At 44.3% G+C, this 25,512-nt stretch overlaps 2 protein-coding genes across 3 annotated transcripts; one reads left to right on the plus strand and one right to left on the minus strand.

Moving 5' to 3' along the window:
• Positions 1 to 8,154: 8,154 nt before the first annotated feature.
• PPP1R3B (protein phosphatase 1 regulatory subunit 3B) lies at positions 8,155 to 17,625 on the minus strand. 2 transcript variants are annotated; one of them, XM_069484943.1, is made up of 2 exons: positions 17,408 to 17,625; positions 8,155 to 10,291 (listed from the first exon to the last, which is right to left on the minus strand). In XM_069484943.1, the coding sequence occupies exon 2, from the start codon at positions 10,264 to 10,266 to the stop codon at positions 9,409 to 9,411; it is 858 nt and encodes a 285-aa protein (XP_069341044.1). In that variant the 5' UTR covers positions 10,267 to 10,291; positions 17,408 to 17,625; the 3' UTR covers positions 8,155 to 9,408. The 2 variants fall into 2 exon arrangements, with proteins under 2 accessions (XP_069341044.1, XP_069341045.1); XM_069484944.1 differs by lacking the exon at positions 17,408 to 17,625 and adding an exon at positions 16,679 to 16,717.
• Positions 14,603 to 19,624, plus strand: LOC138393661 (striated muscle-specific serine/threonine-protein kinase-like). The gene is made up of 3 exons (XM_069485042.1): positions 14,603 to 14,690; positions 16,494 to 17,399; positions 19,547 to 19,624. Exons 1-2 carry the CDS (start codon positions 14,603 to 14,605, stop codon positions 17,357 to 17,359), a joined length of 954 nt encoding a protein of 317 aa, XP_069341143.1. The 3' UTR covers positions 17,360 to 17,399; positions 19,547 to 19,624.
• Positions 19,625 to 25,512: the final 5,888 nt, after the last annotated feature.

Here is a 25,512-nt window from a genome sequence, read left to right on the forward strand (position 1 = left end):
TGGTACAGCCACTCTGGAAAACGGTTTGGTAGTTTCTTCTAAAACTACATGTGGAACTGCAATATGACCCAGCAATTTCATTCTTTGGTGTTTATCCCAGAGAAGTGAAAGCTTAGATCTGCATAAAAACCTGTACATGAATGTTCATAATAGCTTTATTCATAATAGCCCCAAACTAGAAACAACTCAAGTGCTCTTCAGTATACTAATTGTTAATCAAACTGTGGAACATCTACACCGTGGAATAGTCCTCAGCAATGAAAAGGAACAAACCACTGATACATGGAACAACTTGGACGAATCTCCAGGAAAGTATGCTGCCGAGTGGATAAAGCCGGTCCCCAAAGGTTACATACTATGAGTCCATTTATATGACATTCTTGGAATGACAAAATTATAGAAATGGAGACCAGACTTGGTTGCCAGGGGTCAAGGACCATGGTGGGAGTGGGAGGAGAGAGGTGGTGTGGCTATAAAGGACACGAGAGATCCTATGGTGGGAATGTCCTATAACCTGATGTGACTCATGTCAATATCCTGGTTGTGACATTCTAGTTTTGCCAGATGTTGCCCTAGGGGAAAACTCAGTCTACAGTATGTGGAATCTCTCTGTATTATTTCTTACAACTGCATGTGAATCTATGATTATCTCAAAATAACAGGATTTTAAAAAAAGAAACACGAGGGCTTTCTGTTTGGGCTTAGTCTGATATAAGCCCAAACAGAGTAAATGCAGTAAAAAATGTATAATTTGGGAAAAGACTAAAATAACTACAGGAGGATTCTAAACAGCTTGGTGACAGTGATATGTCTTTTTCTTTCTATATTCCCAGACAGTACTTGGCCACAATCATAACCTTGCCCATAGAAACACTAAATAATTTTGTTTTGTGTTATTATTAGTGTGGGATAGAAGTCGCCCTGTCAAGCAGTTTAATTTATGAAGGTAAATGTAAGTCACATACATATGACAATAGACAACACAAATGTGGTTCCATGTGAACAAGCCAATATTTTGTGAAGGGAGATGATCTTTGATAACATAACAAAAACATAATCAGAGTCCTTTTTCATAATATTGGGTTAAATAGTTGTGTTTCCCTCCCATAAGGTTTTGTGTGGCTTGCTTTTGTCTTATCCTGCAACTACATTCATTAGCACAGGAAGCAGGGGTGGTGTAACTCCCGTGTTGTAAGGAAAACGTTCACACTCATATTTCTGGGGCCTTTGGGCCCTTAGGAAGTGCCTCGGGAGTCTGCAGAGGGGGAGTGGGCAGGGTTCCCTACTTCCTGCAACTTCCACCTTGGGCAGCTTTTTTTCTGTCTATTTTGCACGTTGGGTTCACGTAAGATTTGGTTTAAGAACAGATTCCATTGCTTTTCTCAAGGTTGACAAACCACCAACGGCTCCTGTGTGAGTCTGCTGCTGCAAGGCTGAGGTTGCAGGGGGAGACCCATGCCTCCGGATGCCCTGTCTGGGAGGACAGCGGAGAGGCAGAGATGAGGCGCGAGAGGTGTCTCGTGCCACTCTTTCTCTCCGACTCCTGCCACTACCAGTAGAGTGTTGCTCTTTTCCCGGTAAGGACAGAGTATGTCCTGCTTACAGAAGCTTTAGGGCAACATCAAGCCACTTCAATGCAGAAAAATGAACCAGTGTGAGAGGGATTTTTTTTAGAGAAAATACTTTTTCTTTGATTTTTCTTTTCAAAGCCTCAGAGTGTGTGTGTGTGTGTGTGTGTGCGCCCGCGCACACATAATATAGTGTATAAGTAATATAAGGTATGAGGGCCCAAGGTGGTGAGGTGATTGATCAATTGGTGAGAAATGCCCCTGAAGAATTCAGATGGACAAATGTGTATCACATGAGCAAATGTGCAAAGCAGTGTTTGAAAAGAATTTATGAAAATATTTGGGGGCTATTTCAGTATTTGGTTCAATAAATAATTGACTCATGGTGAATAATTAACAATAAAATAATTTCTAATAAAATGGCATGAGAATCATAAAATCAGTAAAATTTCACCCGGCTGATTCCACGTTCCAGTAGGACCAAGATGTTCACTGAAAGGCAATCCGCTAGGTGGCTCTGGAAGTGAGCCCGAGAGAAGTGACCAATTTCTCTTTCCCGTCAACTCCAGCAGTTCGGGTTGTGATGTGTGGTGTTTCCATGTTTTCTCTCAAAGAGGGGTGAGTGGTGGAAAACTCGCTGTTCTTTGGTGGTGAAGAGCTCCCCTTTTATATATCGAAGCTTCATAAAACCTTTCCAGTCCCCTCAGTGCTGACATCAGGCACTAGGACTTGCCTTCAGCTCTGTGGAATGGTAGATAGAGAACTTAGCAGGAAGAGCATGGGTGTCCGCGCCACATGGTGCCACCAGGAAGGGAGGGAGCTGTCCGGGACCCGGGCACAGAGACTGCGCTTTGGGGATAGATTTCCACCTCCTCCGCCTCCCGTGGTGCTTAAGGCCTCTAGAACTTGCTGGGCTGGAGAAAGATGAGCTGAGATCCTGTAGTTGGCAGAATTCCCAGGGGCACTTGGATGGTACTTTCTGGGGACTTGGGCTTGGCGTCTTGTTGGGTTTGGCCTCAGCGCCTCTGTCCACAATAAGCAGCTCCCTTGGGAGCTCTGCTGTGCCCTGTTTTGGGGTAAGGGGGTGAGGTGAGGGGACAAACTGTAGTGAGAAATAAGCCCTGGCCGTTGATATAACCCCTTTCTTCCTAAACAAGCTGCTGTTAAGAGTAGAATGAAATTTCCAAATGGCTTTTGGCCACACACACTACAATTAGGAAAGAAAACCCAACCAACAAAAACACATCTAAACCGCAGACTGAATCACCACACTGTTAGAACCCCAGCCCCCCCCAAAAAGGCACTGTCCAGCCAGAACTGATGGCCACATAAGACCAGTCCGGGCTTTCTGAGCTCTCCAAAGGTCTAAGAAAATCCCAAAGGATCAGGACGGGTGAGCACAGGCAGGATTCACACAGTCGGGTTTGCCCGAGGTGTTCCTCGTATACACCGAGTGCTCCAGGATAATTGATAGCATCCCTATGTGTTCTCAAAGGTGTCCCAGTTTGGACCATAAATTTTACGGTCATCTTAAAAAAAAAAAAAAGAAAGAAAGAAAGAAAGAAGGCAACTGAAAACAACCTGCTGACCCCAGACCCCAGCAAATTGGCTCTCCCGTCTCTTCCCTGGGACCCTTCACTGGGGTTGGCAAACTCAGCCTGCGGGACAGATTCAGCCCCTGTCCTGTTCCTTAGCCCACGAGCTAAGAGTGGTTTTTACATTTCTAAAGGATTTTAAAATGAAAACAAAGAAGAATACATGACAGAGACCATATGTGGCCAGCAAAACCTAAAATATTTACTCTCTGGGGCTATACAGAAAAAGGTTGCCACCTGATCTTGTAGCTTTGGGTGCAGGGCTGGGATCTTGGATCGTTATTGATGTCTTTGGCCCCAGAGAAAGTTGACAGTTGTGTATCCTCATCCTACCTTTGCCAAATCCAAGGCCCAACGCCCGGCCCAAGGCTGGGGTGGCACAGTGGTGTTTGTGGAATGAGCAACAACTCAAGTGTGTCACTTACTCAGAGAGCCCCATGGGGACAGCACAAGGCATATGTTGAGATTCCTCTCTCTTTCCCCAAGGGACAGTGACAGGAAGGAAGAGGATGAGGGTTAGTTAAAGCCTTTCTGTACTACAATAGGGTTTCTATTCTGGGGACAGGGAATGCTGAGGCCAAGGATCCTGCCTCTCTCCTGGGATGCTTCCCCCGCCAGGGGCCCCTTCGGTGGTTTCCTTCTACCATCCCATCCTGAGGTCCAACCAGGCCCTCAGAGACCTGCATCATTCAACATCATTCCATTCTAACTTTCACACTTCCACGTGCTCTGTGGTCCTTGTGCGTGCTGAGGACTCTGGCGGGTAACGTTCCTTTTGCTGTATAAAGACAACTGTGTTCCCCTCTCCCGGGGAATTGCATCCCTCCAGCATGATGTACCACTGTCCAGAGTCACCATTCTGGTCTCTCAGTTCTGTGAAATTGACTCTGGTTCAGGGGAATAGTTCTTGCAAAAAAAAAAAAACCAAACCAAAGAAACACCTGCTTTGTCCCCCTGAATGGGTCATGGATGGGCTCTGGGACTTGAGGAAACTCACTCCTGCCTTCCACGTCTTTACCTCTAGAAAGAGAGCTCCCTGGCTTCCCTTCCAGCCTGGACTCGGCTGATGTGATGAAGTCCAAGCGAGAGCCTGGCATGCTCTTCACTCCTGTGATTCTCAGAAAGGACACAAATAGCGGACATCGTGCTTCTTCGAAGAGTTTATATTTAGAATCTGTTTAAAAATGAACATGTTGCCTGACTCTTGGAAGTATTCAGGGCACTGTGAGAGCCCCTAGTTACCTTATTCCTGCGAAACAGACTCGGGGCCCCTTCGGTAGAGCCGTTGGCAGCGGACGGGGGCGGGAGGGGCTGCCTACAAGGGTCAGTGTCAGATTAGGACCAGAATAGAACCCAGACTTCCTGACTTCTAGTACCTTCCAGCACCTCTCCACGCCTACCAGAGAGGTGAATGTCCTTTATAGGGCCTGGGCTGAAACAGCACCTGGCACTGCCTTGCGGAAGATGAGCAGTCAATGTTCAACTGAATTATTATTATTCAAAGGTGGATATTTGCTATTGCAGGGATATTGCTCTAGGGAAGTGTTTTTCTTTTTTTATTTTGTTTTTTACTCCAGACCTCCCTGAGATGTCTGTCTCATAACTTACAATTAGGTAATGATTATGAAAACCGCATTGAATCTCAAAGAGACATTCATAAAAACCAGTGTTACTGCAAATTGTGGGCTGTGTTTAAAAATCTTGAGAAAGTTACGCCCGGAGCGCACTTTTTGCATCCACACACTAGCTGCTAAACTTTAATACACTCTGTCTTTCTACTGGAGAGCCACTACCGGTGGCAGAGGGCTTAGTGACACGGGACATCTGGTGGCAGTTTATCACTTGCCTCTCTCCCTGCATCCCTTTTTCTGAACTTTGAAATAAAACAGCTCTGGAAATCTTCCTTAGGGAGAATGGCTGTTGTCCCACCAGGAGTTGGTTCATTTTGCTGCCTACGGAGTTTGTTTGATCAAATAGTTAAAAGCTGTGATAGCCACTTATAGTTTTCTTTCTTTTCATCTGAATACATTTGTCTGCACTACACTTCAGGAGCAAGTGAGAGGGTAAGAAGAGCCAGACATGACCTTGGATCGTTCAAAACAGGCGCAGAACCACCCTGGCCCCTGTATCTCTTCCCTAGCACTTACCTTCGCAGCTACCACCAGCCCTCACCGCCACGACAACTTATAAAGCAATTACCCCCGTCCTCTGTGCCTGACACCTATAACCCGGCCATTCATCGTGATCTATCTCGTTGGCAACCTCAGATCTAGATGTGGAAACAAATCGATTTTAAATATGTCTCCCCTTCCTCTGGCTCTAAGAATAGGACAGTTTCAGTTTTGTTTTTAACTGCCTTTATTACATTTTTGCTTTTGAGATACAAACAAACCACTCTCTTCTACCACACACAAAAAAATATCCATTCTTGTGATTTTAAAGTGCATTTCCCCTTGAACTTTGTGTACAAAAATATTTATTTTTTTTTAAACATGCAGAAATTTCTTGACAAGGCACTTTTAGGCATAAAATGCAGACGAGTCCCCTGTTCTACATTCACATTGAAGTAAAAGTGAAACATCACAGCTGCATCCTTGAAGTCCTCACGGGCCCAGCGGCCTCTAGGAACCGATCGACGAGACTGTGAAGACGTTCGTAGCTTTACAAAGTGTGCTGCGATGCTTCCAAACATGACATAGAAAAGCTGCCCGGAACAACAGCTGTCCTTCCCGGTTCCAGATGTGCCGTCCCACTGCAGGAAATTAAGATAAGCTGCCAAACTGTCTTTGGGTGACCCTACAAGCTTCCATTATCTGTGTAACTTCTTACCTCCAGTGTCAGTGATCATGGTCAGGAGAGACACGATCAGGACCGCCCCCCCCCCCCCCCCCAAAACAAAGAGCCACCAGGCCTCCATCCAGTTGTGGAATTTTATAAGGGGAAACAAATGAAAGACAACCAAGGTTTTCATTCCCTGTCCATTGAGAGGGAAGACCCAGAAAATGGACATTCTAAAAAAAAAAAAAAATGAACACTTTTTTGGTTTATAAGCAGATATAGCCCACTTAACATCCAAGTGACTACAACTAATGCTTGTTTTTAAAAAGCAAATGATATTCAAACATCAAAACCACCAAACATTCTCCTAACAGTTCAAACTTCACAATTTTAAAAAATGTATCCCGTTTTATCACCATTAAAATTAAATCTTAGAGATAAAATAAATTCTACCATTGACCTTTAAATTGTTGTCATTTCTGGAGGACTGCATAGCTCTATTGCTTCTCAACAGCTCCCCTATAACAAGAATTTTTTAAAAACCCACTCAATTTTGCTTCATATCTTTCAAGAAATACTGAAAGCTTATTAATTATATATCTTTATATGCTCTAGCTTATTTATGATACCCAATTTGCAAATGCTCCCCAGGGCATTTGGAGGAATAAATATGAAAGGAAAATGAAGTTGCTTCCCCATTCATGGACAACTGCATCTGGGACAGGTGGCTGGTCCTTCTGGGCAACTTGGGAAGGACACTGGGGGCCACTTGTCACCATAACGTCGGGCTGTTTGAAGGCAAATTGCAGGTCAGGCTGCAGTGAGGTCTCCACCTAAGAAAGCTGTCACCCTCCCAAGCGTGTAGGCCTATCTGCAGATGGTGGCTATGGAAGAACGAGAGAATCCATCAGAGTGGCTCCGGAGGCCATCTGAGAATACCGTGGGAAGGAACTGGGCCAAAACAGAAAGATTGTGTTGGGGGTGGGAGAGGGGTAAGTGATAAACAGAAGGCAGATAGAAGACAGTATCCTCCCCCCCGACTGAATGACAGCCCCGATGGGGGAGTCAGGCAAGCAGGTTCTTGTATAGGAGAAGAAGGGTCTTTGCAAGCAGGTGAGGACTTGTCTCTGAACTGTGCGGTGGGGTGAGCGTCCCAGGTGTGCTGGCTGGGGGCTTGCAACCTGTGCCCCTGGCAATAAAGCTGGGGTGAGCTGCAAGAAAGAAGGGTGGGAGGTGGGAAGGTTTACGGCTGTTTTAGAAGAGATGCTTATCATTGAATTACCATATTTCAAATGTTGACGTGGGGAATGTGTTAAGATCATTATTACACAAAACTAAACGGACTTTATTCTAGAGTCACTTGAGGCCTTTTTCTTATGAACACAGAATGATCCTTAGTCTCTTAGTCTGGTAACATGTAAATGACAGTGCACTTTGTACCTTTCCTGCATAGGGGGTGAGGGGTACTTCCTAACACAAAATAAAATTCTTGGCCTACATGAAATCAGTTTTGCTTCCATTTGAGTTAGATTTATGCTAACAGTTCTGATCACCAAATTTATAATATATAAACTACTGTCTATATACTTGATATATGGTATGCTTAGATAAAACATAGTTCTGCCCAATTTCAGCATAAGATACAAATGTGATTTCTCCCAAAATTATATTATCATGTAATCTCAGAATGCCACCCACCTGGAAGAGGCACAAAAAACTAAGCACTAGATTGCAGACTAGTAATAGCCAGTTTTAGGAACAAGGATTACATCAAACATCGCCTAAGAGCATTTTTAAAAAGTCAAAACATTTTAAAGTTCAAAACTGAAAAAAAACCCCAAACCCAACCACAAAACTCTAGGAGCCAAGGCACTCAATGCTTGCCTGACAGTGGTGTACAAAGCCACAAACCAGGTCTTTTTCGATTAATCTAGAAAATTCAAGCCTAATAGCCGTGCCTCCAAATCTAGGCAACTGTACACTCCTCTTTCTGCTTGTCTTATCAAAACTCTCACTTTAGTAAGATCAGGCAAAAAACAAAATAAAAGTCATTTAACCAAACTCCAAAAACAAACAGAAAAAACCCCCCCAACTTTCTACAAATATGTACGTAAAAATATTTTTAAAACACCCCTAAGTAAAAACCAATCTTGCTCAAGGAAAATCACAGGTTTTTGGGGATCCCATCCAACAACGAATGTCCCAACAGTCTCTTTTACAATAACATTAACCAACAGACTCTAGTCCAATATGGTTCAGAACAATAAATCTCTGATATTTCAGAGTTGGCAAACATTTAAAATAAGAACGTGGTGAGGTTTTTCTGCCCTAACCCTTTACACACTCACATACCATAAATAAGAACACCCAAATCAATGTCCCTGGGTCCTTGGTAAAGTGTCCTGGATATTGTAAATCACAGTAAAAAAAAACCAAACATTTTCCGAAGGCTTTGCAGACACATTGGATCTGCAAATCGAATGTCCTAAACACAGCATAAACGATGACGATGACGCTCCAGGAAAGGAGACCTAAAATTCTTTTGTGAAGAATGAGACACTCGCAAACCAGCCAAGCAAGTTCAGTCTTGTAACTGAGCCTTCTGCTGACTCAGGGTAAAAATGAGTACTTAGAAAGCTCCCCCAAAAGCCAAGAGGAAAAGCTCAAAGTGTCCCACTCATGGCTGTCCTACCTTGTCATAACCCTGCAATCTGTGACACTGCACAGGAGCCAGTGGCTTTGGATAACTGGCATGTTGCACTCTGCTGGCATACAGACATGGGTCAGGGAGAGGGGAGAGAAAATGCCTGTCTCAGTCACAAGCTAATTTGTCCTTATTATCTTTTCCCGAACGTTGGATGAACCGTGGAAGAAAAGAAAATGCAAAAAAATGAACTTGCAAAAAAAAAAAAAGGAGCAGATCCCATCTCTCTTCTGTGCTGCATTAGAAATGTGTGACATCGGGTCAGTGTGTCACACAGCACAGAGCTGAAATGCGAAGTAGGCGCAGACGTGGAACAGCAGCACCGTGCGGGAAAGGCCTGGCGGGTGGAAGACACTCAAAGATGGATGGTGAGGGCCTGCTGGGAGGTGGCTGGGGGCTCAGCGACCTCTGGGTGACTGACGTTCCACATCTGAGGGGAGAGGAGAGCTCAGGCCCCTCCAGCCTCATGTGCGCTGGCGCAGGCCTGGTCCCCATCCAGACTCTTTCTGGCACTATCCTGCTCACACACGGTGCCAAAGCGGACCAGCACACACCACCTCTGCTCCGAGAGTGAAACCGGTTCTGCGATCTGAACCCGGCTGGATTTGCTGGTTTAAGAAAAAAGTGAACAGGATCCTTCCTTTTCCAAAACTGTGCCTAACGGCAGTTCCGCTTTACCCTTCTCTTGGCTCCCATCTCCGTCCCTCGGCGAGTGGGGCCAGGCTTGCCTGCAGCAGCTCTGCCACGCTGTCACCTGCAGTCTCTAGTAATAGGGCCCTAGCTTTTCGTATCCTAAGTAACTAGGCCACTCTGGAAACAGACCGTAGGAGCACCGAGGGCTTCCAAACTGGTCGAAGGATATCCCCAAATCTGGTCCGTTGTGTGGCTCGGCCGTGCCCTGAGTGGATTTTAACTCCGCCCGGATGATCCTGTAGTTCTTGCCTCGGTTGCTGTCCCAGTGCGTCTGGCCATTGCACTCATAGCACACGGCGAACTCCATCCTTTCGTAGGACTGAATCTTCTCGGGTAAGCTAATGTCAAAGGAGAACGTGTCCCTGTCCGAACCAGCGTAAGTGTCCTTCACGTACTGACAAGGAAAGTCTGTGAAGCTTTTCCAGGTGTCAAACGTCATCCTTATTTTCACGCTCTTCTCGAAGGCAAGGTTCTGAACCTTCACGGTGCCCGCGAGGGTCCTGTCCTTCAGCACGCAGTTCTCAAGGCACACGTGGTCGGCCTGAAGTCGATTTCTGAAGTCTAAGTAATCTGCGGCAGGCTGGGAAAAGTCCAGAACAAAGCTCTCGCTCTCTGCTGTCGTCAAGCTCACGATGTTGTCTAGGAGCTCGGTGATGTTAAATGGGATATCTAACGGGTCATCGAATTCGGAGAACACTTTGACCATTGTCAGGGCCAGTCCTTGGTTGTCTGCGAAGGACACCCGCTTCTTCACCTTTTTCTCCTGGACGGCTGGAGCCACCATTCCACTGGCTTCATTCTTGCTGCCCAGCTGAATACAAGGTCTCAGGGGTTTGCTTGGCTTTGGCGAGATCTTGAAGGCAAACCTCTCTCGGCGCAAGGAAGGGGCCATGCAGTTGTATCTGTATTCTATGTCCACAGCCATCATTGGGCTAGATGAATAGGCTAGAACCCTGGCAAAAGAGGAAAAGAAAAAGAAAAAATAGCAAAGAGATCAGCTAGATGTGTAAACCCAACATTCTAGCAGGGACTGGCGAACAATGTTTCCTTTCATCTCACCCACGTGGCTATGGTTCAGTATTAACTCCAGCGCCGTCCAGTACAACACTGGCTTCAGGGAAGATTAAGTCGTGGGGGTGATGTTCAAGGTTAAAAGAAACAAAAGAGCACGAAACCCGCTAGTTTTAACACCAAGTTCACAGGATTTTTGGTCAGGATTTCTTGGGGCTTTCGGTCTGCTAATGGGCCACAGAGGATAATGGAAAGTGCACATTGTTTGCAGAATTTCCCAAACTTACTTCCCTAAAGAACCCTTTTTTTCTGGAGTATCTCCCACAAACAGCCACCCTGAGGAATACACTTTGGCAAATACTGATATTTATTTATTAATTGGCAAGTAAAAACTATATGTATATTTATGGTGTACAGCACGATATTTTGACATATGTATACACTGTGGAAGGCTCAATTAAGCTATTTAATATGCATTACCTCACATTTTTTTGTGTGTGCAGAGAACACTTAAAATCCACTCTTTTAGCAACTTTGAAGAATACATTAACTATAGTCACAGTATTGTACAATAGATCTCTTGAACTTATTCCTTCCGTCTAACTGAAATGTTGTGTCCTTCAACCAACATCTCCCCAGTCCTCCCTCGCCCCCACTCCCCAGCCCCTCACAACCACCATTCTCCTCTCTGTTTCTATGAATGTGACTTTTTTAGATTGCACCTGTAAGTGAGATCATGCGGTAGTTCTTTCTGTGCCTGGCTTATTCTACATAACATAATGTACCTAGGTTCATCCATGTTGTCCCAAATGATAGGATTTTTTTCTTTTATAGGGCTGAACAGTATTCCTCTGTGTATGTATAGTACATTTTCTTTATCCATTCATCCGTTGATGGGCACTTAGGTTGATTCCGTATCTTGGCTATTGTGAATGATACTGCAGTCAACATGGGAGTGCAGATATCTCTTCAACATACTGGTTTCATTTTCTTTGGATATATACCTACTAGTGGGATGGCTGGGTCATATGATGGTTCTATTTTTAATTTTGGAGGGAACCTTCATACTGTGTTCCATAATGGCTGTACTAAGTTACATTCCCATTAACAGTATACAAGGGTTCCCTTTTCTCCACACCCTTGCCAACACTTGTTTTCTTTTGTCTTTTTGATTATAGCCATTCTAACAGGTGCGAGGTGACAGTTCATTGTGGCCTTCATGGTAGATACTGCTTTAATGTGATAAAAAGAAATGAATTCATCTCACAAATATTGATTCTGTGTTTATTTTATGCCAGGCATTGTGCTAAACACTGGGCTTCACTAGTGAAGACAGGCAGAAAGCACCTGCTTTCATCAAACTTATGGTTGGTTTTTATATTCCACGGTATCTGTCTTTCAAAAAGAACCAGCAATTTAGTATTTTTAGATCTTTCACAGAGGTGAATATTTGTCTTTTCTACAGGTGAAAATAGCCTCTGTAAGAATAAAAAACAAATAGAATCAAGCTAAAAGAGGTTAAATGCGTGTACATGAAACTATATTTTGCTATAAATGAAAAAAGTAAGTAAAACCAAAAAGATTCAAGACAAACTGGGAAAATATTTTACAAAAAACATAGCAGCAATGAGTTAATACCTTAATATATAAAGTGTTCTTACAAAGCAATACCAAAGTCAAATATTCCACATAGAAAAATGAGCAAAGAACATGAATAGAAAATTCACAAAAGAAATTTACAAGTGATCCATAAATGTCCAACCTTATAATTAATTTAAGAAATTTAGATTAGAAACAATGCCTGATTTTACTTATTGAATTAGGAAAAATATGCTCACTTCAGCAGCACATATACTACAACTGGAACAAATCAGAGAAGATTAGCAAGATTTTTTATAAATTAAAAAAAAAAGAATTAGGAAAAATATTTAAAAGATAATACAAATACTTTTATTGGTCTAAATTAGCACAACTTTTCTAAATGTTCTTATCACTTTTTGTTCTAATGTCACATACAGGCATTAATCCTAAGTAAATAATTAAAAATGCATGGAGTTTAATGTACTAAAGTTTTCAATGCACTTTAACATGCATTCAATCATTAAAATCATTATTTGGGAAAAGATTTAAAAGACATGAAAAAATTGTATAATATATTATTAATGTGAAAAAATACAGAAAATTGTACATAGAGACCAGATTTGTGGGGAAAAAATACAGTTGACCCTTGAACAACACAGGTTTGAACTTTGTGGGTCTACTTATACTTCGATTTTCTTCCGCCTCTGCCACCCCTGACACAGCAAGACCAAACCCTTCTCTTCCTCAGCCTACTCAACTTGATGACGATAAGGGTGAAGACCTTTATGATGTTCCACTTCCACTTAATGAGTAGTAAATATATTTTCCCTTCCTTATAATTTTCTTAATAACATTTTCTTCCTTCTAGCTTATTGCATTGTAAGAACACAGTATATAATACATAAAACCTATAGAATATGTGTTAATACACTGTTTATGTTATTGGTAAGGCTTCTGGTCAATTAGTAGTTAAGTTTTTGGAGAGTTGAAAGTTATATGTGGATTTTCAACTTTGTGGGGGTCAGTGCCCCCAACCCTCACATTGTTTAAGGATCCAATGTATTACGTAGATGCACAGAAAAAGGACTAGAGATATAATTAAAACTGTCAGAATATCTAGGTGACAGGATTCCTGTTTTCCTGGTTTGTATTTTCTTATGTCTTCTAAAATCATATTGCTTCTATAATCAGAAAAAAAATGAATTAAAAAAAGCCCCTCAAATATTTTAAGATTTTCTAAAAACCTACTCCAACACTGCTGCCTCACTAAAGCCAAGCACTTCTTATCATTCTAATTATCATAGCAAATTTATATTTTGATTCAACAGTTTCAGTGGGCTAAACTGAAGTCGGTGACAAAACTGGAATTAAAATCTCAAGTTTGAGAATCAAAGAACATAGGATCAGGATTAGCTCCTAAACATGTCTCCCCTCCTTGTGGCAAAGGTATAGGTGTGTCCTGGCGCTCACTCTTAAGCAGCCCCTGAGAAGTGACAAGCTCAAAAGCTGGGACCACTGGTTTGGTCCAATAAATAATCTCTCATTTTCAACTTCTGATTTTGATTAACCAAATATAAAAAGAAAAAAATGTGAAAGGACAGAGATATTTCAGGTTTGATTCTGTTTTTCCGAAAGTACAGCACCTCCCTAGCATGCAAGAAGCTCTTATAGATGACCAGTCGGAGAAACACACAAATTCAGAGTCAAAACAGAATAACTCGTGGCCATAATGCAAGCACTTAAACATTCATTTTAGAGGATATTTGTCTTACTGTTTCCTCTCTAAAAAAGTCAATCTAGCAAAAATTTTAAGGGCAAATTTGCTTTCTATTATCTGCTCTTATACCCATGCAATTGTTCTGGAAAGGAAAAGTTCTGACTGAATCAGGCACAATGGCTTTACATAGGATCAATGGTTGACTAATGGGTTCAATGTAAAAAAAAAAATCCTATATGTAGAAATTTCTTGAATTTTAGTTCTTCTTTCCAATTGCAAAACTTTATGTTGGAATGTATTAGATTTATACCTTCAGCTCTAACTTTAACACAGGTAGTTTTTGTTTTGTTTCGTCTTGTTTTAAATATGTATGGGAGGGTGAGTGAGTGAAAAAGAAAGAAAAAAAAAATATGCATGAAAGCCAAATGACAGCTCAAGTCTTGCACCCAGTGCCCCTCACTCTGTCCATCCTTAAAATCCTGGGTGTCAACTGTGGGAGAGGGTTGTTAGGGAGCGGTGAGTGTTTCCTCCTCCACCACTTCCCCCTGGCCTGAGTCAGCATAAGGTCAACTGCAAGTTCTCTGTGCACCTTCAACCTCATACGTGCTAAAAAAAGTAAACTCTCAAGATACTGTGGAAGCAGAATTCCACAGTAAAGGGATCAATGAAAGAGTCTGCACACTTGCAGCTGGCTAAAGCCGCTCTGCCCAGTTCTAATCCTACAGGTTAAGGAGACTTAGATGAAGACCCCAGTAAAGTTTCCCTGTTTGGACCCAGTGGTGTAAATTTGTCCTGAGGTCCCTTTTATCACCAAGCTGTAAGAACATGTGGAACCAGGGTTGGGGAGGTGGGGCTGTAGTCAGAGACAGAGCTAATCAAACAGTTCCACCGGTGCTTCCGTGAGCCAAACTGTTCTTGCAAGATTCTTCCATGAGAGGCAAAAAGTAAGGTTATCATGGCCCAAGAATTACCAGCAGGGCGACTGCCCCGGGGACATTGTGCAAGAGTCCCTTCACTTTTTTTATGTGTTACCATAACTGCAGGTGAGGACATTAGCCCCTGTCACCTCAATCTGGGGTATGACTTGTCTGTCAGCCGCCTTGCCTGTCCTCCCAGGTAGATTCCAGCTTTTATTAACATGATTTTTCTCTAAGAATCAGTGCCCCAAAGAGCTGGTTTGCTGCCGGCGTTCCTGACTTGCTCAGGAATCCCCCAACAGACTATGACAGGGATGACGACCACCTAGAGGTGCTCCTAGCAACTGACATGTACAAAGTAATACTTTCTTCAGTCCCTGGAAGGAAGGCACCTGGACAGGTGCTTCATTTGCAAACGACATGAAAATGATCAGTTCCAACACAGGATGTGCCAGGCTGCACCTCAGGCCTCCTCTCCTAACAGACTCTCTGGCAGCTACTCCAGGCCAGGAAGAATATGTGTCATCAAGGTTGGTCAGGGGGGAAAAAAAAGAACCAGAACACACAGACCCATGTTTGAACCAGCACAACAGGACACAGGATCTGGATACTAGTTGCAAGACGGAACATGAGCACAGGAGTGCTGGTCCCTGGGCCACCGTGAATTCTCAAAGACTTTGCTTCCATACAGATGCTGCAGAGATCAGAGATCAATTTTCCCTGATGAGGGACAGGGTCATGCCTGAGAGTAGATTTCAGCATTCACGGTCAAGGCTAAAACAGGGCAAACTCTAACACACCAGGAGAACTGGAGAGCATATGGAGAGTTTTGCATAAATGCTTTCTCTGTTCCACTATTGACAAGTAACCCAGCTTCTCAAGCTGGCCGAGATTAGGCACCCATGGTGATTGTTCTTGTGAAAACTACAGACTGGTACAGAAATAACCCCATGACCTTAGCAGTTTCAGGCAGCTGAGCTACTGACTTTCTGGCTGTGCCTTTTGCAGAAAGCAAATCTTTTTTGTATTGGGGCCAAGACATTTTCTCCTCCATTCTCTCCTCTCTCCTTTTTCCTTTTTTTTTTTATTCTGATAAGAAAAAACAGAAAAATCAGACGCAGACACAGCCCACAAGGAACACTGAAAACTGCCAAAGTGCATTAGGCAAGCATTCACAACCAGGTTCGAATTTTTTTTTAAAACTCAGCTATCTCTCTCCCTTCAACAATTCTTTATTCCCTCCCAAAAGGCCTGACTGATAAAGTATGCACAGAGTGGACATCTTTTCCCTTTGTACTCAGACCCTGGGGCCTTTATTCAACAGCCTTAAAAGTTACTTGTGCCCCTTGAGCCTGTTCCCTTCGTCCAAAGCATCGCTGAGATAAATATTTGTGAATGAGGGTGCATGTTCTAAGAAAGAGATAAGTTAAAATGGCATAGCCCCTGCCATCTAAAAACACACCACTGGCCTAAGAAGGGGTGCACCTAGCTGTGCCACTGGGGAGAGTCACTCTACTGCTCTGGGCCTGGGGTTTCTCCTCTGAGGTTCCTGATAGCTCTGACATTCTGCCTTGCTAACAATGCCTGGTGGCGCTTCTCTTCCCACTAACTTTTCCCTAAATACCCCAATTTTACTTCTGCGGTAAATCCTCCAGCTGTCTTCACTTTAGCCTTGGCTCCTGGACAACTCGCCGAATGCACCGTTTTCTCTTCTGTTCCTCCAGCCCAAAGCCCTAACTCTCTCCTCTGCGGGACCTTGGGTCTCCCCGGGAGCCCACAGGCTCCGACACCTTCCAAGGACACCTTCCAACAACTGTTGGAGTTCCCAAGTCCAATCTTTCCTTTATTGACGCCTCTTAAGAAAACAATAGCACGACGGGCCCCCAGTCTTCTAGTATGTTGTTCTAGGTCCTCACTTGTCTTCTATAGCTACTGTCCCTTCCACACCACTTTCTCTGGGCTCCAAAGGGAGGCAGGAACAGGGCGCCCGGGGCAGGCCAGTGCGTTCAGGCTGGAGGATCCCACAAGTCACTCCTCGACCCCGTCCCCTCAGTCCCCGCCATCCTGCCCCCAACCTCCCCGCGAGAGCCCGGTCGCCCTCGCGGTGCACCCACCTTCCGGGCCGCGGAGGAGCCCCCGCCCCAGCTCGCTCGCTGCATCAGAGCCACCGCCTACGTGAGCGTCGGGGTGTCCGGGAGGCAAGGTCTGGGCTCGGTTCCCGGAGATGTGACCGGCAGGGGGAGGGAGACGACGAGGAGGAGGAGCCCAAGATATCGCACCGGGGCGGGGCGCCCGGGCGGGCGGCGGGGCCACCCCGGACACAGCGCGCGGCACGAGCACCCCCGCGCGGCCGCCTCGCCCCCCGGCCCGGGACGGCTCTGTCCCGGGCCCAGGGTCCGGGGGTCGCTCTATGTCCCGTCGCCCTCGGCGACCGGAGAGACTATCAAGCGTGTTTCCTTGCGTTTTACAGAGAAACTGATGCCCGTGCTCCAGACCCTACTGCACAATTCCAGAGACATTCTCCAGAGGTGCCAGCTCCCGGGCTGGACACTTGTGTCACCTCTGAGCCCAGGACAAACGGGGGCAAGGATAGGGTATCAACAGTCCCAGCCCTAGCCGCGGGCCACCCCTCGCGGCCGGGCCCGGCAGCCCTTGGGCACACGTGGGTCGGGCCCGGCTCATCCCAGCCATGGTCCGGGGTCGTCTTCTCCCACGTGGAAGCAACAGCGTACTGGAGCCGGCCTAGAGGACTCCACCCCCGGCGTGTCACTGCGAGTCGTACGGTGAAAGTGTAGGTGTCCCTGGCGCTGCACCTCGCACTCGAGGCTCGAGGGGGTACGTACCGGGTGCGGCTCCTAAGTGCCGCGGCAGCATCCGCGCAGGGGGACAGGGCAGCGGCCGCGACGGCGGCAGTAGGGCTGGGCTCAGGTCGCGACCCCCGCGGGCGGCCGCCTCCGTGCGTCGGCGACAGCGGCCCGCTCTCCTCCTCCTTGCGGCCGGTCACCGGGACTCGGGCTGCCCGCGTCCGCGCTGCCCCCTTTAACTTTCGGGCCACCTCTCCTGCCGCGGGGTCCCATCCCAGACCCCCCTTCACGTGAACGCGCCCCGCAGCCAATGGGCACGCCCGGACGCGAGCCGCTGACCAATGGGCGCGCAGCCCGGCCCCGAGCGCACCGGTCCGCCACGTGATCGGCAGCGCGCCCGGAGTGACAGGCAGGAGGCCAGGGTCTGGGAAGGGGGCGGTGGGTCACCGTTTCATCAGGAGCCCGAGGCCAGGCGCCAGGGGGCAGAGGCAGTGCCCTGCAGAAGAGCGTCCCATTACAGAGAGAGGGCTTTTTATAAAGTCGGTATTGGGGCAGAGGACCAACACCCATGGCATTGAGTACCCCAGATAACTTGAGAGTTGCTCGGGTAGGTATATTTGAGAGATTAACTGAATTGAATCTGTTATAATAACTACTGAAATTTACAGGGCCCCTGTGACAACTCTGGTGCACCTTGAGGTCTATAGGGAATGATGACCTTAAGAAAACCCAAACAAAAAAAAAAAAGAAGAAGAAGAAAATGACCTTAGTAGAGTTTGGATCAGAGGCTCCTCCTCCCATAGGAGATCAATTTATATGTAAATTATCAGAGCTAGCCACCTTAGGGATAAGGCTCCCGACTTTGTAGTTTTAATGACCAGTAAACTTATAGAAAGAATATTGAAAACAGTTACAGGATTGCCAACTTTTTAAAGTGCCAAGTAAAGACCTTGAATTTAAACAAACCCTACCATCTTCTATTACCATCTTTTTATTTATTTATTTATTTACTTTTGAAAGTACTCTTTAGGGGCAATAACAACAAAATGCAGGAAGGGCATAATCTCAGAGAAAGGCTAGTCCTTCACACTGGATACATTTGCCTTTATGAGAATTCACCATGTTGAATGTGGCATTTGGGAATTTCTGCTCTAAGGGGTGTAAGATCAGCTTCGAGTTTTACTAGGAATGCAAGACTTAATACTAATTGGTTGCAGTAATCCCACGTAAGCCTTCAGCCCTATAGAGCTTCCCCAGCACAGTCTTCCCCTCTGAAGGATGACTGAAGGATGAAGGATGATCATTAGTCCTCTGCCTTCTTCTCCTAGATGGGCAGATCTGATAAAGGACCACCTGGGAAATCATATGGTGGTAGGCGGTTGGCAAATAGCATTTCCATGCAGTATTCCCTGTGCCAACTTTATACCACCTTTTGTTAGCTAAATGAGTAGGTTGGAAATTTTTAAGCCAGGTGCTGGCTAAGTTTTTCTCGAGTGTAGTGAGCATGCTCCAAGAGTGCACAAAGACCAAGAGCCAATAGGTATTGCAAAATGTATGCAGGCAAAGGGTGATCTGAACCAAACCGGGAAGGAGTTAGGACAGTAAATACAACTTTAGGGCATTAGGGTTTGGAAGCATTTTTCCTACATAGATCTAGGAAACCATGGGCAATAATTTCCCCTGTGGTTTAGGTGACTATTTCAGACCACGAGAGTGGGGCTAAACTTAGTTGTGGCACACCACAGCCTTGGTGGGTAGGAGTGTGGCACCTGGAGTTTGAAAAGAGCACAGTCTTCTTTGCAATCAGAATAGAGCTGGGGTGCTAGCTTGGGGTGGGGTGAGGAGGTGAGGAAGGGGACTGTCCCAGCAGTAGACACAGCAGTTCCGAGACCCTGAAGCTGAGAGTTGGACCCGTCCTCAGATAGCATCTTGCTTCACCTTCTCATTTTATGGCAAAAATGGGTGAAAGTGAAAATGAAAAATTTCAACCCCTTAGTCAATGCACACCATGTTCCTTATATAATATCTGGCATTGGATTTTAGCCTTAATTTTGTTTAATACCCTGCCCCATAAACCAAAAAACAGTAGTAGCTAAGCAAAGCTAATTATTATTCTTCCATAAACAGTCCTTTTTTCGTGGCTATTAGTGATAACACTGTCTTCTTCCTTGCACCTAGGCTCATCTGTGGCTCCTTCAGTTCTCTCTTATTCATTCATTCATTCATTCAGCACATTATTGAGTAACCACCATAAGCCTGAATGCTGGAAATGGAAAAATGAGTTAAGTATAATCTTACCCCAGGAAGCTCATAGGCTAACAAATAATGATTTGGGATAAATATATGGAAGGTGAGTCTCTGTGTTTGGGGAGTTAAGAGGAAGATTCTGTGTGTTTAGCAACAGGAGTGGCTGTGGAATGGGGGAGGTCAGAGGACACTCCCGGAGTGACCATTGAGCAGGGTACTGGAAGGAGAAGTCACAGTCGAGGGGGGATGGGAGGGAACATGGCAGAAATTGGCAAAGACTGCGGAGTTCTATAAATTCCCCAGAGAATTGCCTCTCTGCTGATTAAAACTTAGGTCCCCTTTCTGGCTTAAATATTAGACAATGTTCCTTTATATTTGTGTTAACATTAGCCTCTGCTCATCCAGAAAGTCCTTTCAAATACTGCAAATATTTTATCTCTTTCTCAACTCAGTGCAAAACAGCTCAAACCTAGGTGGTCCTGTTGTCATGCAAGATTTGGGAAGCGAAATTTGTTTGTTTTTTTTTTTTTTTTGAGTTTTAATGTTGCTTCTCTTAAAATGAAAATTATTGCAGAATTAATCTAAATAAAAATAACCAGCATCAGAAGTCAGACTAAAGAAGAGAACATTCTTCTGCTTGATCAGAATAGAAAGTGGGAAAGACTGTTTCCAAACTGCCTAAGTCAATTTATATTTAGACGAGTGGAGTTGTTTGCACCTGTCAGAGCCGCAGACATGTTCTGGCGCATTATGTTACCTGGGGCCCGGCTGCCCCTCTTTCAGATTCGACTGACATTGACTTGCAAGGTCATGTTTTATGGGGACAGGCAGATGGATATGCACAAAAGAACTCTATAAGCCTCTGTGTATGGAGAATGTGTCCTTAGCATATGAGAAGATCTTGAGTCATTTACCCGCCAAATCTTCTAGAGCCCATGAGCGTTTTATTTTCCTCTCTGTTGAGGCTTTTGAGTTCCGGGGTGAGGTTGGTAGAGAGCTTTACTCTTTTAAAAAGCTGAGCAACTACAGAGCTGCTTTTATTCCACACCATACTCCGTGCAGTGCTTTGTATGAGTTTTATATAATTTCTTTAATTTGTATTGTTTATTATTTTTTATGATTACAGTTGACCTTGAACAACTAGGGAGCGGTGGTGCCAGTCCTCTGCACAATCAAAAAAAAATCCCTGCATAACTTTTGACTCCCCCTAGACTTAGCTACTAATATCTTACTGTTGACTGAAAGCATTACTGAAAACACGAACAGTTGATTAACACATATTTTGTATGTCATATGCATTAGATACTGTATCCTCACAATATAGTAAGCTAGTGAAAAGAAAACGTGATTAAGAAAATCATAAGGAATGAAAATAGATTTACTATTCATTAAGAGGAAGCGGATCACCCTAAAGGTCTTCATGGTCATTGTCTTCACTTTGAGTAGGCTGAGAAGGAGGAAGGAGAGAAGGGGTCGTTATGTGTCAGGGTGGCAGAAGTGGAAGAAAATCCGAGTGTAAGTGGAGCCGTGCAGTCCAGGCCCATGTTGTTCAAGGGTCAGCTGTACAAAACTAACACAAGGTCATTGTAGACATTCTAGAAATTATAGGAAAATATAAAAATGAAAATAGAATCCCCAACACCCAGTAGTAACTACCAATATAATTCACTGGATTTTCTTTCAGTATTTATTTTGTGCATAAACCTTATATTATCAGAATCATAGTGTGTGTGTGTATACATATATATAGGTTAATATCTTAATTTTTATTCATGACTGTTGCTCATTTTAAGTGTATTAGTGCTATAGTTTTTCTGACATATGCTTTTTTTTTTTTTTTTTTTTAATGAGACAGAGTCTTGCTCTGTCACCTGGGCTATAGTGCAGTGGCGTCATCATAGCTCACAGCAACCTCAAACTCCTGGGCTCAAGTGATCCTCCTGCTTCAGCCTCCTGGGTAGCTGGGACTACAGTTGCAGGCCACCACACCTGTCTAATTTTCCTATATTTTGTAGCGATGGGGTCTTGTTCTTGCTCATGCTGGTCTTGAACTCCTGGCCTCTAATGATCCTCCTGCCTTGGCCTCCCAGAATGCTAGAATTACAGGCATAAGCCACTGCTCCTGGCCTGACATATGCTGTTTAATGGGTGCATAATTTTCTTTTATATAGAGAGACCATACTTTATTTAACTATTTTATTACTGTGGGACACTTAGATTTTTTTCCCAAATTTTCTCTAGTGTAAATATACTTTAATAAGCGTCTTCATATTTAAATCTTCGTCCACATACCTGATTATTTTCCATAGCCCTGTTTTCCACAGAGTATAGATGTTCTTCAAACCCGTTTCCTATTGTCAAATTGGTTTTTTTTTTGTTTGTTGGGATTTTTTTTTGAGACAAGGTCTTGCTCTGTTACCTGGGCTGGAGTGCAGTGGTGTCATCATAGCTCACTGCAACCTCAAACTCCTGGGCCGGAGTGATCCTCCTGCCTCAGCTTCCCAAGTAGCTTGGGACTATAGGCGTGCACCACCATGCCTAGCTAATTTTTTCTATTTTTAGTAGAGACGGAGTCTCACTCTTGCTCAGGCTGGTCTTGAACTCCTGAGCTCAAGAAATCCTCCCGCCTTGGCCTCCCAAAGTGCTAGGATTACAGTCCTAAGGCACTGCACCCAGCCCCAAATTGTTTTTAGAAAGGTTAGTATTGATTTTTCATTCCTGTTACTGGGGAAAATCAAGTTAAATAATCCTAATAAGGTCTTGGTGTGTGGACTTTGGGCAAATTATTCCTTGTCTTGCAAAGAAGCCATATGAGAGTTTTTACTAATGGATCATATACTCTGTTCCTAGGGTGAAAATAGCTGCACACCTTATCTTTTGCTTTAGCTTTGAATCTCAAAGTACACAGCCAATTTGAGTTATGAATGGGGACTTTATAGTACATATTATTGACTTAAATGGTATTAAGTGGTGGCTGACCGTCAGGAAGGTGGAGAAGCTGGACACTGGCGAATACCACCTTGCCACAGGCTTCAAAAGCATTAGACAGAACCCAGTATATATTTATATTCTTTGCTCATTCACCCTCTGTTCCTGACTAGTGTGGTCATAAATTATATTTAAACATGTAACTCTATAGACATATGATGCAACGTAGAGCAAAATTGCATCCAGAATTTCATGACAAGTGGCATGCATTTCGGGGAGGAGAAAAAAATGTCGAGCTGCCTTTAGGATTTTGACCGACCACTTGGCTATTGCATGCCTGGTACCTTAGGTCTAGGATGTTTCTGTTGCATGCTTCTGAAGTCAAATGACTTGGAGACTGCAAGCAACTCAGGGTTTGTATAAGCAATTGCATTTCAGCTGGTTCTATCCTGATATTTACAAAACTGCCTGGAGTGTACTTAGGAACACGCAATGATATCTATTTATATTAAGAAAACAATGACTCACTTGAGGGATGAAGGAAAGCAAACTAAGTTTTTAGGTACAGTGATTCCTAAATGAACACCACCATATTTTCCAGCAGTCTTTAATTTTCTGTCACTCCTCTTTTTCTTTGAAATCTTGAGTGAGAAGCTGACTGACTTCATGGTTTTCCTCGCCATCATTTGATACCCTCTGGAGAATTACGACTTAAAGACGGCATTCTTCCTTCTCGAAATCCATGTTAAAAATTTCTTCACGCAGAGCCACAGGCTGTTTTGGTGTTAGAAGTGAGCAGTTAAAAGTGGAAGTCGCATGTGTTGAGAATATTCCTCTGCTGCACCGTGCCCTGCTTGTGTGCCCGAGGGGACACACATCTCGGAGGGCAGCGGGGGGCAGCCATCGTCTAATGAGGTTATTATTTCTCTATGTGTAATAAAAACGCAGAGGACAATAGCGCATTTGTTATGAAGGCTACTCAAGTTTATTATAAAATTATGCTTCACCAGAAACAACAACCCGATAACTAACTGTGAGTATGAGTCTTACTTGGTACATAGCCAGGGCTATAAAATACACAAAGCCAAACTTGGCCATTGTTTCCATCTAAACCTTAGAGATTGCTGTAACGATTATTCAGCCTTAACAAAGATGGTTGGCTCCATTCCCGTTTTCCTCCTGTTAATTCCTTGGTCATCTTCAAATGCAAAGTCCCCCCAGTGCAGGGTCCTTTTTCTTCTCTTATTTTTCTTGCGTCCAGAAAGTATAGTGATTTATCCTTTCTTCCTCAATTTTGACGCTCGTGCTTTTTCCTTCCTTCCTCTTTTTTTTTTGGTATTGCTCCTTAGTTTATAAAGTCTAGAAATTTCCCTCATAAGATTAGCAAATGAGTAATTCTCTTTCTCACTTTCCTTTCTTAGAAATTGTCATTATTCATCAATGTTTAGGAACAATCCCAAACATGGTTTATAAGAAAAAGAAACTTATTACAAATATATGAGGAAGTTTCTGACTTAACTTCCTGCTGAAATTCCCTGGGAAGACAGAGACAAAGATGAAGGCTCATGTACCCCTCGTATCCTGGAAACAATGAATTGTAGTGGTTCAGAGCTTGGACATCTTGTGGTCCTGGATGAGGATGTTGACTCTGCCTCAGTAGGAAGCTGCAGGCCTTGGGAAAATTACCTACTAACTTTGTGCCTCTGTTTCCCGATCTGTAAAATGGGGATTCCAATGCCTGCCTGGGGGGGGGTTTAATCTGAGGATTTCCTACAACGGTATTTATGTATAACCAGGATGACTTGCGTCACAAAACCCATGTGCAAAAAGGGGCACATTTCTTGATTACTCTGAATGTTATATATAATATAACAAAGTCTGGATCTGAGCCCTCCACTTTCCGAGGCCTGCAAGAAGCTTAGTATCAGTTGGCTTATGCAGCTCACAAACACTGGGGCCAGGCCCTTTGTTCTTCGACTCTGTGGTCACTGCCCTCAGCACTGCCCCTGCTGCAGACCAGCCTCTGTGGAGATGGAGTGGTCACCACCCTCTGGAGCTGCTGCTCACGGTGGGCTTTGGTGACACCAGCTTAGCAGAGCTGATGTGAGATTCACGCACCCCCATAGTGAAGCCCCTTCTAGAATGTCACACTTGGGCAGGGTGTTGGTGTCTGTGACCTGCAGAAACTTCAGTCCCACAGCTCACAGATCCTGGGGATTCACCCCTTTTCTGGGCTGGATCTTTCTGCCAACGCATAGAAACACCAGGCTTCCTCCCCTCCTGCTCTTGGACAGTCATGGCCCTTTCCTGGGAGGACCCAGAATCCCCAAACCAAGGCTTGTATGGAGGCAATTTCTTTAGAGGTTGGTTCCTGGAACACGAAGGAGCTGTCAGCACTTCTTTGGGGCTAAAGAGCCAAGACCTGAGAAAACAAAGACCTGTCTTTCCCTCCAGTGGAAAGTGTTGGAGTGTTGAAAATGCAACACAATTCACATGCTGACATATTTGGAAACTATTAAGCACACGGCAAATATTCCAAAGTCATCACTAGTTTGCCAAATATCCCCTCAATGGAGAGTAGGTGAGCCGACCTCTGAAACAGGTTTACTACAGGAATCAAAGAAAGAAAATTTAGGTCGGTGCGGTGGCTCACTCCTGTAATCCTAATGTTGGGGTGGAAAGCCTAGTAGGTGCTCACGGCCAGCTGGAGAGAGATTTATCATCCAGAGATTAAGACATAAAAGTAAAAAAAATTACTTTATCTTCTTAGGAGAGACAGAGAGGGAAAGAGAGCAGGGAGAAGGCGTGGCATCCCAAAGAAAGAGAAGGGATGCCAGCAATGAGGCCAAGTGGCTTGCGGATTTTTGGGGGACAAAGGGAAAGGAAAAACAATAGCAATTGTTATCAGTTGAAACAGAAATGCCTGTGGAGTAATTAGCAGGCAGTTTCAAGACATCAAATTGTCCCCC

The sequence above is a fragment of the Eulemur rufifrons genome, chromosome 12, assembly GCF_041146395.1.
Source record: "Eulemur rufifrons isolate Redbay chromosome 12, OSU_ERuf_1, whole genome shotgun sequence".
Taxonomy (NCBI): domain Eukaryota; kingdom Metazoa; phylum Chordata; class Mammalia; order Primates; family Lemuridae; genus Eulemur; species Eulemur rufifrons.

Bases quoted from the DNA above. Each gene is read 5' to 3' on its own strand.
- PPP1R3B (XM_069484943.1), bottom strand. From the start codon at position 10,266: ATGATGGCTGTGGACATAGAATACAGATACAACTGCATGGCCCCTTCC.
- LOC138393661 (XM_069485042.1), top strand. From the start codon at position 14,603: ATGGCCCAAGAATTACCAGCAGGGCGACTGCCCCGGGGACATTGTGCA. The intron at 14,691-16,493 runs GTGAGGACATTA...TGTCTTCTATAG, and splicing joins ATGTGTTACCATAACTGCAG to CTACTGTCCCTTCCACACCA.